This window comes from Miniopterus schreibersii, assembly GCF_964146895.1.
Source record: "Miniopterus schreibersii genome assembly, chromosome: 16".
NCBI classification, from domain to species: domain Eukaryota; kingdom Metazoa; phylum Chordata; class Mammalia; order Chiroptera; family Miniopteridae; genus Miniopterus; species Miniopterus schreibersii.
Genome location: NC_138116.1, coordinates 33,310,521 through 33,330,958, shown reverse-complemented (window position 1 = coordinate 33,330,958; position 20,438 = coordinate 33,310,521). Strand labels below are relative to the sequence as shown.

General features: G+C 41.1%; 1 protein-coding gene across 4 annotated transcripts in view; it reads left to right on the top strand.

Moving 5' to 3' along the window:
- ZZEF1 (zinc finger ZZ-type and EF-hand domain containing 1) overlaps nucleotides 1–20,438 on the top strand; it is a 100,167-nt gene that overhangs the window by 49,067 nt on the left and 30,662 nt on the right. For all 4 annotated transcript variants that reach the window (XM_081161125.1, XM_081161124.1, XM_081161122.1 and 1 more), the window contains exons 24-35: nucleotides 776–977; nucleotides 1,927–2,075; nucleotides 3,766–4,006; nucleotides 6,472–6,551; nucleotides 9,055–9,148; nucleotides 9,892–10,360; nucleotides 11,053–11,217; nucleotides 13,878–13,997; nucleotides 14,908–15,069; nucleotides 16,599–16,728; nucleotides 18,412–18,550; nucleotides 20,111–20,276. In XM_081161125.1, coding sequence (XP_081017251.1) covers nucleotides 776–977; nucleotides 1,927–2,075; nucleotides 3,766–4,006; nucleotides 6,472–6,551; nucleotides 9,055–9,148; nucleotides 9,892–10,360; nucleotides 11,053–11,217; nucleotides 13,878–13,997; nucleotides 14,908–15,069; nucleotides 16,599–16,728; nucleotides 18,412–18,550; nucleotides 20,111–20,276 — 2,117 coding nt within the window. The remainder of the gene's footprint in view (nucleotides 1–775; nucleotides 978–1,926; nucleotides 2,076–3,765; nucleotides 4,007–6,471; nucleotides 6,552–9,054; nucleotides 9,149–9,891; nucleotides 10,361–11,052; nucleotides 11,218–13,877; nucleotides 13,998–14,907; nucleotides 15,070–16,598; nucleotides 16,729–18,411; nucleotides 18,551–20,110; nucleotides 20,277–20,438) is intronic.

Genomic DNA, 20,438 nt, shown 5'->3' with positions numbered 1-20,438 from the left:
CAGGGGTAACAGGTGTATGGTCTTTGAAGAGAAGCATTTACATTATACATTTGTAAAAGGAAGGGCTTATATCAGAGTTCAGCAAACTACAACTTGCCACCTGTTTTGTAAATAAAGTTTTTTTAAACACAGCCATGCCCACTGTTTATGTATCACCCATAGCTGCTTTGGTACTGCAATTGCAGGCTTGCATAGTCACAACAGAGATGTATGGCCCAGAAAGTCTAATGCTTTACCATCCAGTTCTTCATAGGAAAAGCTGGCCAACCCCTGGTTTACATCACATCATCCAGAGGAAAGGGGGAGTTGTAATCCTTAGCAAGAAAGGCCAGTGGGTCCAGGAGGGCTCACGCCATGGTAGTGAAAGCCAGGATTCCCCCTCACAGTTAGGTCTGCGTGGTCCCTGGGGCTGGGAGGGCCAGTGCTACTTTAGACTGCTGACCTTCCCTCTGCTGTCAGTGCTGTTGGATAGGAACTAAGCAGTGGGCGAGTGTGAGCTCTGGCTGAGCAGGTGGGCATCGGGGTTTAGAAAACTGACCAGCGGTTTTCTGCTAACTTTGCTCCTTCACGAGGTGTAGTGGTGAATTTTCTGTGGCAGCCGCCCCGTTGTACATCTCTTCTTCAATAGTTTTGGTGATGTGATAAGCTACAACAGTGAGACTATAATCCAATTTTAAATTTAGATGTTTTGAGTCATGAAGAACATGCTCATTTTCTATTGAAATGCTGCCTCCTCAAATCTGTTTGACCACATGACTTTTTTGTTTGTTTCTAGAAAGTGACCTTTAAGGCTGGTCCTCGGCTACAATTTCTCTTTCATTCTGACAGCAGTAACAATGAGTGGGGCTACAAGTTCACTGTTACTGCTTATGGCCTGCCTGATGTTGCCGTGTCTTGGGGGTTGGATTTACAACTTCTTGTTTCCCGACTGATGGGACGCCTTGCTTCCCAGTGCATGGCCCTCAAGTCTGTGCATCGTAAGTTCGTGTCCCTGTCCCTTCCCTTCTTGCTGCAGCCACATTGAAGAGCATGGTGGTGCTTTCTCGTTAAGGTGCCTCCACACAATGGAGGAGCAAAGGTACTGATAAAATTCCCTTTCAGTGTCCTTTAAACCAAACCAGAATAAAATGTCCACCTGACACCATGGGGGAGGACAAGTGGGGGAGGGAGCTGGTTTTTGCAACATTTCATCCCTTTTTTGTAAGTGAATTTTGGTATACTCCAGCAGGAATGCAGAAATAGAGAATAAATTAATGTCCTTTATGTGGATAGTTATATATAAATATGTGAATGCGGATTTTGTCTTAAAGTGATTTGTTCAACTTAGTTATGAAATTCGTCCAGGAAACAAGAATTATATAGGATAAAACTTTCTGGAGTATTTTATGTCTATATCATTTCTTGAGTTTTTCTGATTATAAAAGTAAAATATCGTAGAAAAATTGCATAATGGAGAAAAGCCATCCTTAACCCTAACACCCAGAGATAACTTATCAACATTTTATTTGCACCAAGTCTTTTTTTCTGTCTGTTCATTAACATGTATGTGATGAATATTTAATTATTTTTTTACAAATTTAAGTTTACAAAGTGTGAACATTTCCCCATAATTAAACATTCCTAAATGGTCTCCTGTTATACCCTAGAGGTGGTGCACACTCTGTCAGCTGACTATGCAGATGAGTCCTTTCAGAGGCACCTTGTAGCTGAAGCTGTTCCACAGAATGGCAGCATTTCAGGACCTCCTTATGGTTTGGGTTCATGGAGGGGGTGTTCATGAAGTTCACAGTTACGTTCTGGTAAATGTGGGTGAATTCCCTCCCAAGTCTTAATAATGCCCACATTTTTAAAAACCTTTTCTTCATCAGTTCTAAGATTCTTAGTATACTAAGGAAAATAGAACTCTCATGAGCCTTCTCTTTCCAGACTTAGGAAGTAACGTGGCAGTACCTCAGGCAAAAATGGCGTTAGTCCTAAACTCCCCCTTGTGGAAGCCTGTCTTCAGGCATCAGATGCGTCCAGAGTTGGGATTAGAAGCAAGCTGGCCCACTCAGCCACAACAGGATCGTAAGGAGGTATCTGCTCTTCTCTTGTCTTTCTGTTGGGAATGGAAAGTGCTCACTAACATTTATCACTTTAAATTATGAATGTTTGTGTTTATATCTAATCACCCCCACTAAGCTGCTAAACTCCTTGAGGGCAGAAATTGTCTCATTCATTTAGTGTCCCCACTGTGTGCCACAGAGGCCAGTCCATAATGGGTGTTCAAAAACATTGAATGGATGGCTCTTCAGTGAACTATAGCAGTTGCTCAGTAAATCTCTGTTGATGGAGTTACTAAACAAATAGGTTGAGTCTATTTCTAGTCCCCACTGAGTCAAGCTTTAGAGTAAATGAATCATGCTATGCTTTTTGTTTTCCTTGGAATGGTAGCACATTATTTAGGCTTGTAATATTTAAAACACTAAACAGGTTTACCCGCTGTCTCTTTTTCATCTCTCCTCTCTCTCTGCTCTACTACTTTTCCTCCCTTCTTCACTCCTCGCCTCACTCCCAGGTTATTTAGTTAACTTGTGGATCCAGGGACTCTTCCTCTCCTTTACCTCTGTTAAATTTGGTTCCTTCGGACCTTCTCTTCTTTTGATTCCATGTTAGTCTACTGTCTTCTCTTACATCTAACTGCTGCATCAGCCTCTTCTATTGACCTCTCTTATTTCTCCTTCTCTAAAGAGTAGGCTTAATTCAGGCTTTCTCTCTTTCCCTGCAACCCACCAGACTTTATCCCCTCTTCTCTCTCCTGCTGTCACATCTGTGTGAGTAGTTCCTAAGTGTCAGTGTCCAGCTCTGGTTCTTTTCTCAGACTCGTCATGTACCTTCAAGTTAGGTATTTTCATTTTAGTGTTCTGACTCCCTTTAACTCAGAGGCATAAAGCCAGGATGTCCCCCTCGTGACTGCTTGCTCCTATTATTGTCATTATTGTTTTCCTAGGCACTGAGCCACTGTTACCTAGCATCACTTTATTCCACCTTGTTCTCACCTTTCTATCCAGTCAGCTGCAAGCCCTGTGAATTTTTCCTTGTGATGCTCATCTCTTTTCATTCTCTCTGTCTCCATCTTTATCCAGGCCCTCATCTTGCACTTGCATTATCACATTGATACCTACCAAGTTTTTTTTAAATACTGCATTATCTTGTCATTCCACTGCCAAGCACCATTAATGGCTCCCCATTGCCCACAGGGTGAAGTCTAAACTCCTCAGAGTGACAGTCAAGGCTCTCTACAGTCTCCTTTCACCTTACCTATCTGACTCTAGTTCCCACCACTCCCCAGCTGAGACTTCAGGCCAGGTCAGTCTCCCCACTGACTCTTGACTTCTGCTAATGTTTATGTTCCTCAGGGCCAAACCTGCCCAGTCTTCACCGCCCAGTCCAAGGCCCATATCCTCTAGGAGGCTTTTCTGAATTACTAACTTGCCAGCAACTTTCTCCTATGAATTCTCAGCACTGGGTGTCCCTTCTAGGCGTTTGGCACTTCATAATCTTTTGCTTTATGGTAGTGCTAATTTTAATGCTTTTAATGTTTTATTTATGTTTAGTTTTTTTTTTTAACCCATACACCTGTCTGGTGTCCCCCAAAAAGGTGTAAACTTCCTGAGAGTCTGCACTGTGTTTTATACTTCTGCTTTGGCCTAGTAGGTGTTCAGTAAACTATTTTTTTGAATGAATGTCTTAAACATGATGGTTTTTTTTTGTTGTTGTTCCCAGGTTAAGAACATCCCTGATGATCCCTGCTACCGTTTTCTTCTTGATTTTGCACAGTCAGATCCTGCCCAGAACTTCTGTGGGCCATATTCAGAACTTTTCAAAGGATTCATACAGGCATGTAGAAAGCAGGCCCCAAAGACAGATATAGTTGCTGGTTCCACTATTGATCAAGCTGTGAACGCCACCTTTGCTGCTCTGGTGTATCGCACTCCAGACTTATATGAGAAGCTGCAAAAATATGGTAACTTATATTACAGGGAATATTTTTCATCTGAAGGCCAATTGCTAAGTTTTAAGAAAGCCTATCTTAAGCGAATAAAATATTTGAAATATAAACATATTTCTGTAACTATAGACTTCATCTTTTTAGGTCTACTTTGCCAGTCAAAAGATTCATTATCAATTTATAGTTAGCAGACTGGAATATATGGCAAGTAGCCTTGAGTTTCCTAATTAGCAGATAATTTGTTTTATCCAAAATTCTAGTGGAAAACTACTGAGAAGTTTAATGGAAAGAAACCTTAACTTGGGCTATAGTACCAGTTCAAAAACTAGAAATTGTGCAGCTTCAGGTTAATCGGACAACCTTTCTGCTCCTTAGTATCCTTATCTGTAAGAGTTTAGATTTGATTAGCTCTAACATTCTAAGAAATTCCAATGAAAAATAGTTGTTTAGGTCATTGAATGTGCCCATAACTAAGGAGGAAAATGTTGGTATTAATTGTTATCTTTAGACTTGCAGCTTCTTTGTAGCGTCATCCCTGCTCGGCTTCCTTTGTCGATAGCCTGCTCCACATTTCTTTCCACCAGGGATACCATCTCTGTGTATTTCCTGTGTATGTAGCCTGCAGCCTAACAGGACCCATAGGAGAGAGAGTCTCTCTCCATTCATAATCCTTCAGGGGAAACCAGTTCAAACCCTACCTAAAGATGAGGTATGGGTTTCCCTGAGCACTTTGGCAGGGGATGTGTTCTTTCCATGGTGCAGATGAAATAAGCAGGAACAAATGCTTCCTTCCGTTAGAGTAGGTAATTGACTGTTGCTATTATTATTATTATTGATATCAATATTGAAATTATTATCACTGCTACCTTTTTGCCGAGATCTTTGGATCTCCTATTGCAGAATTTCCTGATTTCCAAAATGTTTTGATTGCTTCCTCAAATATTATTATCTTCTTTAAGAAGTTGCTCAAATAAATAAAACTACATTGAGACATGAGTAATTTATGGGAACAACTGTCATTTGTAAGAGTATATCTCTGCTGGGGAATGGGGAACAACGTGACCTGTGTGGTTTTGAAATAAACCAGTTCAGTATATGTTTCATAATCAGATTGTAGTTAGAGAGCTGGACAGCCTTTGTTACCTGTGGGAACTTTGAGTAGAGGAATAAAGCTTTGTGAATTAAAAGCTGAGAAGCAGAAAGTTTCTGGCTGGGGGGGAGTTCTGCAGCTCCTTTTCAGATCATGTTCAGATAACCCATAACTGTTTGCAGTAGAGAAACACAATTAAATGTGAGAGTTAGAAATATTTTGTTGAATACAGGTTTTTCTGAGAATGGCTACCACTGTTGTTTTAAAGAAGACATACTTGGTCTTAGTTCTTTCTATCCCAGCCTTTAGGGGGGGGCTGATCGTGGTTCTTGAAGACTGAGCTACTTAGAGAGTGTGACTTGTCTAGCTAATTTGCTCATATTTGTCTAAAAATTGGTTATCTTTTGGGGTTAGAAATGTATAGGAGAAGTTTTTCAACTGGACTAAAAGCTACGTGAGGGCAGGGATCATGTCTGTTTTTCTCAGCATTGTATTCCTAGTGCCTGATGTAGAGCCCAGCATATTCTACATGGTCAGAAAATATTCATTGCGTTATACATGGGTTCAACGAGAGCATCGCACTGTTCTAGTACATATGTTATCCTTTTGTGAATTATAAAAATAATACCCACTTGTGTAGGAACTTAGAAAATACAGAAATCCTTAAAATAATTATCAACTATAATCTTACCACTTTGAGAACATCTCTATTAACATTTTTCTATATATCTACCTAGCCTTCTATCTAGGTATATTTATGTGTATATACTTGTTTACATACATATATATATACACACCTACATACAGGGTGGGGCAGAAGTAGGTTTACAGTTGTAAGTACATGAAACGCACTTGTATTATTATTTATTTATTATATTATTATTTATTAATGTATTATTTTCCATATAAACAACTGTAAACCTACTTTTGCCCCATCCTATATATGTGTTTTTAATATGTATATTCTTTTTAAGTAAGATAATTTTGTTTATATTGTTTTATAACGAGCCTTTTTTTACTTTATATATACCATGAACTTTTTTCCGTGTCTTTAATTATTTTTTATTCACTTTTATATTTTTAATTTTCCTTAAAAATTTTCTGTGTCTTTTATATTTTTACCTTTAATATTTTACTCACTTTACTGGTATGTTCATTTCAGATGTTGTTAATTTGAAAAAAGTTAGTTTGAAGTAACACAGAGAACCCATTACAGCTATTTGTGGCTTAATTGATAATTTTCCCCCCAAGCCTCTTTTAACCACCCCCAAAGTGTGAGTGTCAGGGGAAGGACTTTTTCTGTGGGTTAGATTTAGAAGCTGCTTTGTGCTCAGCATTGCAGTAGTAAATTGTGTTAACTGAATGTAATGCCTTCATCTCCTTTCCCCAGTCAACAGCGGGGGCAAGACAGCCCTGAGCGAGGAGTTTGTGCAGGTGTTTTCCTTGGCGGACGGGATTCGAATATGGATGGTAAGATTCCCTTTGCATGCGATTCTTATATATTTTTAATTTCCCCACCATGGTAACATGGAATTAAGGTAAATGACTCTCTTCTCAAGAATATAACTTTAGGCCCGGCCGGGCATGGCTCAGCAGTTGAGCATCGACCTAGGATCCAGGCGATCGGGGTTCAATTCTGGTCAGGGCACATGCCCGGGTTTCAGGCTTGATCAATGACTCATCATTGATGTTTCTCTCTCTCTCTCTCTCTCCTGTCCTCTCTCTGAAGTCAATAAAGATATATTAAAAAAAAAAAAGAATATAACTTTAGGAAGTTTAGTGAAATGAATGGATATGAACTAATTTAGAACGCTTGAAATCATAATTTGGTGAGTGTTGAGAATGGTCAGAGTAAACAGGGTTCAATTGAGCACCCCCTCCCCTTTCCATCCTTAGTAACCCCAAAGGGCACCCTATGGAATCTCTTAGACCCAGAGGGAAACCGTTGCTTTAGACACTGGGCAACCACTGATGGTTTTAGTCAGGGGAGACGCCTTCTTTACATTTTAGAAAAGTTTTTCTGCAGCATTGTTTCTAACAGCAGTAACCTGGAAGAACAAAGTAGGAGAATGGACAGAGAGACTGCATATTATATGACTGTATAATACTGTGTTACAATGTGAAGTGGTAATGCAATACAGTGTTACAATGAAAGTGAAGGAAGTGGAGCTGCATGTCAGCGTGGATGGTGCTCACAAACATGATGAGCACAACATAGCAAGTTGTGGAAGAATGCATAGGTATGACAGTCCATATGCAAAATGTAAGCACACACCAAATCTATATGTTATGTACATAAATATGTACTAAAATCACACAAATGCATGGAAATTATAAATACAAAAGTCAGGAGAATTGTTATTTCTTGGGCATGGAGATGAATGCCTATATATCTATTATTTTTTATATTGGACAGTAATTAAATGCTTTTTATATATTCATAATCATCTTAAATATTGTATAGAAAGCTTTTACTTAGTAAAGGATGGATAATGAGATTGAAAGTAGGAGACTATTGTGATAATTAAATGAGGATGGCTTCTGCTACTTAGAAGATAAAATAATTAGACTATGATTGATGTGAGTGGTGAACAGGAGGATGGGTTTTAGGACTGTTCCCATGTTGATGGGTAGGGTGACTTGGTGGATAATAGAAGCATTGAACAGAATAAGAAAGATAGTCTTGGACCTGAGAGTGGGCAGGTAAGTTCAGTTTGGGTCATGTTGAGTATGAGGATATTCAGGTTATCTGAGACATCTACCTGGAAAATTTAGTAAATGTGAAAGAATCTAAATGACTGATGTGTCACAGAAATGTCAAGGGTGAGATAGGAGAACTTCAAATCATTGGTAATAGTAAAATTTTTGAGTTTATCCAGGAACACACAGCCTTGAACAGGATCCACAATGATTGGAGCAAATTTGGTGCCCCAGAATACTGAATAGATAGATGGAAGCCAAACAAGATATCTTAAAAGAAACTAAAAGATATCATCATCAGAATGGTAGAAGAAGAATCAGAAGAGTATGTTGACAGAGAAACCAAGGCAGTAGTAGCGGTTTAAGAAAAAAGTATCTGATAAAGTTAGCTACCACATAGCAGTTCAAGTAAAAAAGATTTGGCAATTGACAAGGCACACTGTAGATTGTGCTTCTGGTTTAGCACAGGATAGACTGCTGACAGTTGGACAAGATGCCAGCTTTCTCTCCAAGACTTTGGCCTCTCGTAAATCACACGTGGCCTTCTGCCTGGGCTGTCAGCACTGTGGTCCACATTGTGACCATTGCCTGTGTTGGTACTAGGAGCACCATTCTCTGCCTGGCAGTCTAGGCATCACTTAGAGGTGTCCCCTCATTCAGGGTAGAATAGAGATCAAATTTTGGTTCCGGCCTCACTGGTGTGGCTCAATGGTTGAGTGTCAACCCATATACCAGGAGGTCGCCTATAGGGCACATGACTGGGTTGTGGGCTTGATCCCTAGCAGGCAGCAGGCCAGAGTCAGCCAATCGATGTTGATGTTTCTCTCTCTCCCTCTCTTCCCCCCTCTCTAAAAAAACAATAAAAACCCATTTAAAAGATTTTTTTTGGTCCAGCCTCTGCAGCGAACCAAGTGTATGACCCTTGCAAGATTCTTCACTTCTCTGGACCTCCGCTTCTTTATCTGTACCATGTCAGCCTTAGATAAGGGCTCCTCCAGCTCCAGTGTTCTAGAGTTTTTTAAATAATAGGGTCATGGATACAAACTCTCAAATAATTGAAAGGAAGGTAGTTTTGTAGATTCCTTTTGACAGCTTCACAGCCTGGATTACTTCTAGGACTAAGAACAACTCAGTCCTGTGTCCTCATTAGCTGAACAATAACTATAAAGTTCTCCATGATCTCAACACTGTGTGCTTTTGAAGTAATTTGCTATGGCTGCCCTTGTTGCCGTGTCTGGACAGCCTAATTATGTGGCTCAAATCATCCCCCCAGTTAGAGATGAAGCAGAAGTCCCTGGTGAGCCTGGGCAACGAGGCAGAAGAAAAACGCGGGTCAGAAGCTGCTGAGGCAAACCCTGAGAGCCTGGGTGAGTGTGTCCAGTCATTACTGGGCCTTCTGTTTCCATTTCATAGAAAACCAGTGACCTGCCCGGCTGGCATGGCTCAGTGGTTAAGCATTGACCTATGATTCAGGAACAGTTAGATTCCCGGTCAGGGCACACGCCCAGGCTGTGGGCTCGATCCCCAGTAAGGAGTGGACAGGAGGCAGTCTATTGATGTTTCTCTCTCTCTCTCTCTCTCAAATCAATAAAAGCATTTTTTTTTTTTAAAAAAAAGAGTGTGCTGACATTGAATATTCAGTGAAATTAGGAATTACTGTTAATTTTTAAAATGACATCATGTTTATGTTATTTTTTTAAACTTATTTTTTTAAAGAAATATACTGAAGTTTTTGCAGTTGAAATACTGTGATGCCTGGAATCTGCATGGCACTGGGGAATGGGTGAAACTATACTGGGCCTTGTGTTGATAACTGTTGAAGCCTGGTGAGGGGTACATTGAGGGGTCTTTACACTATTCTCTCTATATATATATGTTTGAAAATGTCCACAATAAAACTTTTTTTATGTGTGCTGATAGTGCCAGGAAGAATTTGGTTTATATAATGAGATAAAATTTGATTCTATTCTGTTAGTAGATATCTATATCACTGTATTAATGGTGGTATTTCTTGTCCTAAATTATAGAGTTTAAATAATTTTCTCTCTAAAACTAGGCAACAAGTTTAATTTTTAATTTTTCCCCATTATTTCTTGCTTTTCCAATTTAGCGAAAGAATGTATTCAGAAGAGTCTTCTATTACTAAAATTTTTGCCCATGGGTATAAGTTCAAAAGAAAGCTATGACAAATTGGTGACTACAGATGAAACTGATCATCTGCAGCCACTTGACAGGCGCCAGAGGACAAGCTCTGTGGTGGAAGAGCATTTCCAAGCCTCGGTATCTCCCACTGAAGCAGCGCCCCCTGCTGTGGGAGACAGGAGCCCTGGCTTGGATGTCCAGCCTAAGCTGCCCCCCAGCAGTAGCCCTCCTGCCACAGAAGTATCCTCTGCCACAGCTGAAGAACCCTCATCACCTTCCACTCCCACTCGGCGACCCCCCTTCACCCGAGGGCGACTCCGGCTGCTTTCCTTCCGATCAATGGAAGAGGCCAGACCGGTGCCTACAATAAAAGAGAAATACCCCGTGCTGAAGGATGTCATGGACTTCATTAAAGACCAGTCACTCTCCCATGAGAGGTGAGCCAGGCATGACCTTTCTAGCACTTTCTGTTTTCAAGCCATAGGTACCCAGTCTACTCAAAGGATTAAAGCTCATGTTAAAAATGAGCAAATAATACTTGAAGGATAGATCAAGATTTGTTTTAGATGTTCAAGGGAAAAAAATGATTTTTTTCTTCTTTTTTTTCAAGAAGTATTTTTTCACTTAAGATTTGTACATGATACTGTACATAATTATATCTCAATAATGTACTATTAGGATAAAAAAAGAAATATTTCTTTTGGTAGCTGCCATTTATAAATTTGTCTTATTTTAACCCTGGGAGAAATTTAGAATTTGATGTTTTCTGTCAAAATTATTTGTCAATGGACCTTCATCTCTGGAATTATTTCATGTTTTAATTTCCTATCCTATGAATTAAGGCTTTGTCTCTATGGGGAAGTAAATATACCAAGGCTCCTTTTTAATTAATTTTTTCGTATGTGTTGTTGGGTTTCTGCGCAGTTGGTGTGAGCTGATTTGTAATGCTGTGGAGTGAGGACTAAAGTAGCAAATAGGTATTGATATCCGGCCTGAGTGATATTTCCCACACCTCACAATAGCATTTCCATTGTATTAATATGGCATCAGAACTTGGGCGGGGGTGTGTTTTCTTTTTGCCCCAGCTCAAGAGTTTTCTGGGTGTTCCTGATTTGAATTCTGTCTCCAGTGTTGTAAAGGTTCTTTCCTTGAGAAAAGCCCAAGCCCAGAGCATCCTTGAAGTCCTGAGGATAATTCAGTATTGTGCAGAATCCCTTGGACAGCCGCATTGCTTCCATCCACCTTATATACTTTTTCTGTTGGAACTTCTGACCTGCCAGAAAGAGTTCACCAAGTAAGTGTAAATTACAAGTCTGCAAGGAACAGGAGCAGGGGTTATTTTAAAGAAATCCTTGTCTTCTCTAGTTAATCATTCTGTCATTTCCATGGAAGAAACAAATTTATGTTTTTGGTCAATTCATTCTGTCATTCTAAGGAAAAATGTGTTCTGTTCTATCCTTTTAGTAGGTAAGTACTAGGAACATATTTCTTCTGATGAGTGTATCAGCTTTATTTTACCAGGCAGTGAGGTTTATATCCCATTTACCCATACTCATCGTTTGGCTCCTGGAAACTGTGAGATAAATTTAATGCTCATTTGCAGTAATGATGTTAATCTAAGTACCGCACAGAGTTGTTCTAATATCCACTCAGCAAGTCCTTCCTGAACGTTGACTGTGCCAGGCGCTGTCCTACTTGTTGTGTGTACATATAGCAATGGACAGGGCAGACAGGGCCTTTGTTCTACAGGGGAAAGAAACTCTGAGGATTTTGGCTTGAGCACTTGAGTGGATGGTGATGCATTTTACTGAAAGGAAGAGTATGAAAGAAATAGGTTGGGGTGAAACTCAAAAGTTTTATTTTGGCCATATGTTATGTTTGAACTGCTTTTTTCATATCCAAGTAAAGATAGCAAGAAAATAGAGATAAGCGCCTAAAGTTTTGGAAGGAAGCCAGGAATAGGGATAGAATTGGGATACTATCAGCATGTAGATGGTATTTAAAACCACGAGACAGGTGAGACCTCATAGATGGTGCAGAGATGGGCAAGAAGGGGGCTCAGCGCTAAGCCTTAGGGGCACTTCTTTATTTGGAAGCCAGGCAGAGGAACAGTAAGCCAGCTAAGGAAATCAAGGAGTGGCCACTGAGAGCAAAAATGGGAGGGTCTAGAAGCCAAGAGAAGACTGTATCTCAAAAGATAGGAATGGTTGGCTGTGTCAGACGCTGATGTGGGAGGTTACATGAGAGAATACACTGGATTTGGTAACAGTCTTACTGGATCCATGGGGCCAAAAGCCCCCTTGGACTGGGTTAAGAGGAGAAGGGGGGGGTGATAAAATGCAGAGAAAGACTATAGGCATTTCAAGAAATTTGGCCTTACAGGGGAGCAGAGGAATAGGGCAGTAATTGGAGGGGATGTGGGATCAACTGAGGGTTCTCAAGAGATATTAGTACATTTGTATGCTGGTGGGGATGAGTCAGTGATGAGGAAAACTTGACGCAGGAAGAGAAGAATCAATGTAGTAGCAGTTGCATTAGTAGGGAAGTCGGCCTTTGGCAGAGCCAGGGAGACTCTATCTGTGGTAGCAGGAGGAAACAGCATGGATAGAGATGCAGGTTGGCTGGTAGCTTTGGTAGTACAAAGATGGAGGAATTCCTGTGTGATCATTTCTATTTAAAAAATATATTTTTTATTGATTTTAGAAAAAGAGAGGAAGGGAAAGGGAGAGAGAAACATTGATGAGAAGCATCAATCGACTGCCTCCTGCATGCCCCCTACTGGGGATCAGACCTGAAACCTGGGCATGTGCCCTGACCAAGAATTGTACCAGCGACCTCTTGGTGCATGATGCTCAACCAACTGAGCCACACCAGCCAGGGCTGATTATTTCTATTAAAAAAATAAAATAAAATATAAGGATAGTCATCAGTTAAAAATGGTTTAGGAGGAGGTGGTGGCAGTTTAAGGAGAAGCAGGGAGGTTTGAAGTAGTAATAACAATCGAGGAAGCCAGTCTGATTGCCTGACAACTTTGAGTGCTTATTTGAGAATTATGGTTGTGAATTTAAAGAGATGTAGTGAGCTTGGTTGTGTGGTGTTACTTCCAGCAACACTTAGCTGTTTTGATTTGGTGTAAGATTTCTTAGGCAAGTACATGGAGGGAGAAAAAAGCAAGGGAGTTGGTGATAGCTAAAGTGTGATTGACCATGGAATCTAAGCTGAGTATGGAGCAAAAAGAAAGCATGGTGGGGATAGCAGATAGTGAACATGGGGCAGCATCATAGGGAAGGGCTTCCTGGGATTGAAAAGGCTGTGTGGGAGTCCTGGAGCAGGTGAGCAGGATGAGAGGTCATGGTCAGAGTAGGATGCTCTGAAGTGAGGATTTCCGAGATAATGCCATTACTGTGGTGACAAGGTCAAGGAAGTGACCATCAGGCTGGGATGGCCAAGGGGGTGGAGGCGAAGATCACTGGAGGAGACAATGGCAGAGAATCCAGGGACAGAGGGACTGGAGGGCATCATTCCTGTGGATGTTGAAGTCTCCAAGGTGACAAAGATCGAGGTAGCAAAGACACTGAGTTTGGTGCTAAAGTCATCAATGAAGGGAAGCAGAAGGGTGGGACGACTCTGTGGAGAGGATTAAATGAGGTAACGTGTAAAAAATACCTAACACAGCATCTGGCATTCAGGCAGTGGCGAGAGGGTGGTTTTTATACTAGCAAAGGAAGATTAATTGTATTTCCATACTCCTGTGGGCAGTCCTCTTGACCCAGGCAGATGGACACACTTGCTGTTTTGTCTGTTACTTTCTGAAGTTATTGTATTTGTATTTACTTAGGTTTCTGTGCCACTTCATTGTTTGCTTCTCCTGGCTCTTTTTTATGTAAGGAAGAATGATTATTAAGTAAATGATGTTCTGACAACTAAGTGATCAATGATTTCCTCTGTTTCTAGTTATTTTGGACACTTGGAAGGCTGTGGTGCAGATCTACACAAAGAAATTCGAGACACTTACTATCGATTTGTTCTCTTTTTGGTCAAAGCAATTAAAGGATTTAATAACATAAATGACAGGTACTGGATAACTTTATAATTTCTAGAGAAAAAATTATTTCTGCTTTTTCTGATTTTAAAATCAGTGGTGAAAATGTAGAAAAGTACAAAGAGTAAAATGAAAATAACCCCTAATTTTACCATCTAGAGCTAATTGCTAATGTTAACTTAGTATATCTTCTCCCAGCTTTTTTTTCCTATATAGAATGTACAGGGGGTTTTTTTGTTGTTGTTTTTAAAATATATCTTTATAGATTTCAGAGAGAGAAAGGGAGAGGGAGAGAGATAGAAACAGCAATGATGAGAGTCATTGATTGGGTGCCTCCTGTACGCCCCCAACTGGGGATCAAGCCCGCATGTACCCTGACCGGGACTCAAACGGTGATCTCCTAGATCACAGGTCCATGCTCAACCGCTAAGCCACGCTGGCCAGGCTGGAATGTACAGTTTTTTAAAGGGAATGGGTTTTGGTTTATCTAAGAATTTATAACTTATTTTCAGTTTTAATATATTATGCATAGTTTTAAAACAGAAATAAAGCCACTCCCCATTTTTCTCCTTAGTAAGTGGCTTAGACATAAACCTTAAATCAAATGGTTCTTCTCTGTATCTAAGTTGGGGCTGGCCCTGCTCTTGCTATTTATTGAGAGGTGATTTTTTACTACTTAGTCGTTACCATCATATGTCCCCTATGGTAGGCCTGGCAAGGTGGAAACCTTGCTCTGTGCCTTCAGAACTCTTTTGTTTAAGCCATTCTTTGAAGAGGGTTTGTATGGAGTATGAGAAACTTGAGAGGAGATGATAAGGAACCCAAACCAGCAATCTGGAGTTTCCTTGTGCTTTCCACTTCCAATCAAACCAGTTCTCTCACTTGCACTTTGTCTCTGTTGGTGATGTGCAGCTTTGTAACTTCTATCTTTACTGCCTCTAGGTCCTTGCTGCCTGCCTTATCCTGTGTTCAGACGGCCCTGCTTCATCTTATGGATATGGGCTGGGAACCCAGTGATCTCACCTTCTTTGTTGACATTCAGTTACCAGATCTCCTCATGAAAATGTCACAGGAAAATATAAGTGCCCATGACAGTGTGATCAGGTAAGAACACAGTCCCGCACTCTGCAGTTCCTAAAATAGAGTGTGAAATACAGAGATCATAGCATCGGGGGTCAGAGCACAGACTCTGGAGCTAGGTTCTTTGCAATATCCTGGCTTTTCTGTATTAGCTGGATGACCTTGAGCAAGTTATTTACTCTCTCTCTGCCTCGGCTTCCTCATCTTTAGAGCTGGAGATAATAATGGCACCTACCTCACAGGATTGTTGTGAAGGATAAGTGAGTTGGACTAGTGCCTGGTGCATGGTAGTGTGGTGGTGGTTGTATTGTACTTGGAGTATGAGGATCCTCTGCATTTTTGGAGACTCTAGTGTAGCTTGTTAAATTGGAGAATCCTTTTCTACATTTTTTGGTTATGTGTATATGTCGTTTTAGCTAGTATAACCTCTTGCACATTATAAGGACTTAAGGTATGAGAAAAAAATAATATGTGAAGTTTTTTTTTTCTTTCCTCTTTGAATGAGGGTCTTTGCATACTGCTCAGGTTACCCATTAACCACTCACGTGGGGAGAAAAGAAATGAGAAGAGAATGGGAGAAGAACAATGAGAGGAGAGAATTAGGAGGAAATAATTGAATAATTGAATAAGTTAACACCGAAACAGTTTTCACTCAGAAGAGATATTCTGGGAAAAGGAGATAGAATTACAGTTATCTCTCTGTTTACCAAACCTCAGCCATTGCTCTCCTGTCAGAGGGTGCTCTTGGCTGAGAGGGCACGTAGCATAGGGGACATCAGCACACTGGCTCGTCACCTGTCAGTCAGCTCATTGTTTCAGGCTTCGTCTGCACGTCCTTGGTGTGGAACCACCCCCAGCCTCCCAGTCCCTGATAGCAACTAGCCCAGAGCTCAGTATGAGCAGGCCTAATGTTGGAACACATGAATGAACAAATGTGTACTTGTTGGTTGGTCATTTATTTTGTATTTGCTGTTGAGCAAATCATTTTGTATTTAAAATTCTGGTTGCTAAAACAAACTATAAGCTGAAATAATGGAGATTTGTAATTTTGCACCTAAGGAGCCCATGGATTATCTCTATGAAACTCTGAAATGAGAGGGCCAGGGCTGAGTGCTATGTCAAGGTCTTGTGGCAGCTAGTTGGAGAGTCGAAGCCCCAGGGTCTCCTGATTTTCTTCTCATGCTAATACCACTAGAGCATGACAAAATCAGACTTTTTAAGAAAATGACTTCATTTGGCTCCAGTGCCTGGCACATAGTAGGTTCACCACAAATGGTTGTCAAGTGGAATTATGCCATATAGGTTCAACGTTTTAAGTTCTAGTTCCCCAGCCATTGTAGTCTGCCCTGAAAAGGGTGTCTCCCTTTTTATTGGTATATGTTTATCAAACATGTGGAAAATCTTGGGATTTGGAGAAGCAAATTTGACCTCTTCCCCTCAGAAGTTTAAAAATACCCCATGTTTTAGACCCACGGGACACAGAGTCTGCTAGCCAGCACTTTCCAGGATTGCTGAGAGAGGCATGCTTTTCTCTCTTTATCTCCTTCTTTCAGCCAATGGAGTGAAGAAGACGAGCTTGCTGATGCCAAGCAGAATTCAGAATGGATGGATGAGTGTCAGGATGGCATGTTTGAGACCTGGTATGAAAAAATAGCCCAGGAAGATCCAGAGAAGCAGAGGAAAGTAAGACATTTCAACTAGAGTAATCTAAAGTGATTTGCTAGGGGTTTGGAGAGGAGAGTCTACCTGGAGGAGTGCCAGCAGGCTGTCTCCTGAGAGGGCTCCAGTGGCAGGCAGTACATTAGTGAGTTCACTGTCACTGAGTATGGTCTCTAGCCTGAGGGGCCCAAGATACTGACTTGACTACAGTTAGAGAGTAGCTCCCTTCCATAGAACTATACTCACAGAAAATGGGTTCATGAGGCCAGTTTATTCATTCGCAGTGAGAGAGAATTGCTGAAGACCCTGACCTCTCCTGTAGGCAAGCAACTGGGAAGCTACGTTTCAGTCAGAAGGTTGCCTGGTGGGCATAGAAGCAGCCATGTAACCTGGAATCAGAGTTACATGATTCAGATATGTAAAGGCACTAGGCTCAGATAGCCTGCCATGTCCATTTCTCCACACTAGGTGTTTATCTGTCACCACCACATTGCGCCAGGCACCTGCTACCTGAAATTCATTAATTTTCTTAGCATTGCATGCATATTGTGTGCCAGTGACTTTGCTCATAAAGCATTTCTGTGGTACTTGGATGGAACACACCAACCTGGCATTTTCAATTTTTCTCTCCTGTATGTCAGTATCTTACTGGGAGCCATTCTGTAGTTCTAGAGTGACTTGGCATATCTGCTCTGATCTACTACTATATGGTGACTTAGTGACTTATTTCCCTATTTCCAAGCTGTACAGATAAACTGTACTATAGCCTCCAGGTACTTTCCAGGAAAACAGTTTGTTTGTTCATGAAACAGTGCCCTTACTATCTCCCCAGAAAGTTTTTCTTTTTAAGTGCCAGTAAACAGTGCTTTATTTGCAGTTTCCTGTAACGGTGAACACTACCCTTATCCAACCAAGTAACTAAGCGAGAAGTCTGGATGTCATTTTTTACCCTTCCCTTTTGCTGATCCCCATATCTTGTCAGTCCCCGGGGATCCTACTTCTACCTCCTTAATACCTCTCATATTTGCCTACCTTTTGCAGTCTCACTTAGTGCTCAATCCAGCCCTTATCACCTGTCACGGGGTTGCTTTAACAGTGTCTGTCATGGTCAGTTTCCCTGACACTAGTCTTGCCCTCTTCAGTCCAATCTTTACTTAATAACCATGCTCAAATCTGATCACATTAGTCTTCTATTTTAAAATGGTCAGTGACTCCTTAGACTAGCATTGGAGGTGCTTTGTGGTTTAACCTTTCTAACTTTATCTGGTTATCCCCATCTCTGCTGTATTCTTCATACTGACTGATTGCCACTTTCATGAGTCTAGCTTCCTTTTGCCTCCTGTAGAGCTTGTTGTTGTTTTTATTTGGCTTGCTCCCACCCTTAACCCCACCCAACTAATACCTATTTGTCCCTCAGGTCACAATTAAGGAATTATCTCCCTTGAAAAACGTAAAACCTATTGATGTCCCTCTCCTGTGTTCTCTAAGCCTCCTGTATATGCCCATCACAGCCTTTATTATACTGTATGGTGTCATCTGTTTGCTGGAGGGAATTCCCAACCTGACACTGAGCTCCTTCATTTCCTAATCCTAGCACCTAATACAATGCCTGGAATATCTTAAGTTCCTATTAAAGGATGGGTTGATTAATGAAGAGTGACTATATCACAAAGTCTGTTGGATAATTGTGTTTATTTCACCTTACAGATGCACATGTTTATTGCTCGCTACTGTGACCTGTTAAATGTGGACATCTCTTGTGATGGGTGTGATGAGATTGCCCCCTGGCATCGCTACCGGTGCCTGCAGTGCAGTGACATGGATCTCTGCAAAACTTGCTTCCTAGGTAAATTTCATGGTCTGAGTATGCCATACCCCAAAGTAGTAATTGTTTCTATTTTCTGTGATCTTGTCAATTTTTAGATCTTCATTGTACGAAATAAAAATACTGCCCAGTATTTTTGACTTGCTGGCAAATCTGAGCCTTATCTCCCTGGCTGAATCATAAGTTCCAGAGCTCTGTTACCTGGCATGCTTTCATCTTTCATCATGCTGGATGTAGACACTTGATAAATACTCAGGACCAGTGAATGTTCTTTCAGTTGAGTTTCCAGGAAATTATATTTCCCTCTGAATCATGCAGTGTTTAGAAATAGTAAAATACACATCCACAAAAAGCAATCTTCAGAAATTCTTGAAACACTTGACTTGTAGGTATTGAGGTAAAACAGATGGACAGTAGTGAGCCATTGAGTGCTCTTTGTGTGCGTGGCCTGGTCATAAAAGACACAGGGCCCTGCCCTGGAAGGACACTGGACATGTCTATTCTAGCACAAGAGTGTTCATGCTGAGTTACAGATGAGCATTTAGGTTATTCTGGAAAAGTTCAGAAGTAGTAGCAGTCATTGCTGCAGGGAAGGCTGGTGGAGGAGGTTGGATGTGAATTGACCTTTGAAGAAAGTTAGAACTGGGTGATGTGAAGGAAACATTGATGTGCATCACCGTCCAAAGCAGAGCAAGTCCAGGGCCCGAGGAGTGAGCATCTGTAGTATGTTTAGGTAGACATGCTCAAGTGTCCAGCCGAGTGATGGATTGAGGCAGGTGCCCAGATTGTGGGACCCTGAGATACTAGGCTAAGGAATTTGAATGAGTTTACAGACATCAGGGAAGGTTTTTCAAGCAGGATATTAACATCATCAGAGCTATGATAGAGGAAGGTGGTTCTGTCCATGTAAGAGTTTCCTTTAGGAAGTCAGTCACAGTGGTGACAAAGGGACTAGTGCCTGGACTAGGTTTGTGGCAGTGGGAACAGAAGTGGGTCAGACGTGAGGAGCAGCAAGTAGAGTCTGTGTCAGTGTTTAGAGACCCACTGGACTTAGAGTAGGAAGGAGACCAGAGCAGTCTGTCTCTTTTGTGATTAACATTCTTTTTCACTCACTGGGTCTGGGGTTATGAAGTTTGTTTTCATCTCTGATTCTGGAACGAAAATGTAAGAGCAAAAACCTGATTGCTCCTCAATGCTTATTACCAGGAATACACAATAGGTGCTTAGTATTTGTCAGAGGAGGGGTCATGGAAGGTAGCTTACAAATGGGCATGTGGACTTGTTTCTGCCAAACAGTGGTCATAATGGAAATTAGTCATCTATTTGATCAGTATCTATGTTGCGTTGGAAAAGGGGCCAATCCACAGTACCATTGATAAGGTCTGTGCTGAGAATATTGTTCCTATACTTGCTCAGAGCCACTGGGCAGAATGCTCTGGTCTCCAGAAGATGCCTGTGGCTCCTGACGTCCTGAGCAATGAATTGGGAACAGCCCTGCCTCTGGGTTGGTTTAGATTTGGAAACAGTCCTTCTAAGAGCACTTTGCCCAACCCACCTCACACTGATATTTTTTTCCCTCAGGTGGGGTGAAGCCTGAGGGCCACGGAGATGACCATGAAATGGTCAACATGGAGTTTACTTGTGACCACTGCCAGGGTTTGATCATAGGCCGGAGGATGAATTGCAACGTGTGCGATGACTTTGACCTTTGCTATGGATGCTATGCAGCAAAGAAATATTCCTATGGGTATGTCTCATATGACCTCTATCCCTGTAACTTTTTCTTCATGTATTCCTTCACTATTTTTTATAATAAAAAGCCTTTCATTATAAAAAATTTCGAACATAACCACAAATAAAGAAGCTAGTACAGCGAATCCCCATTAATATCCATTACCCAGATCCAGCA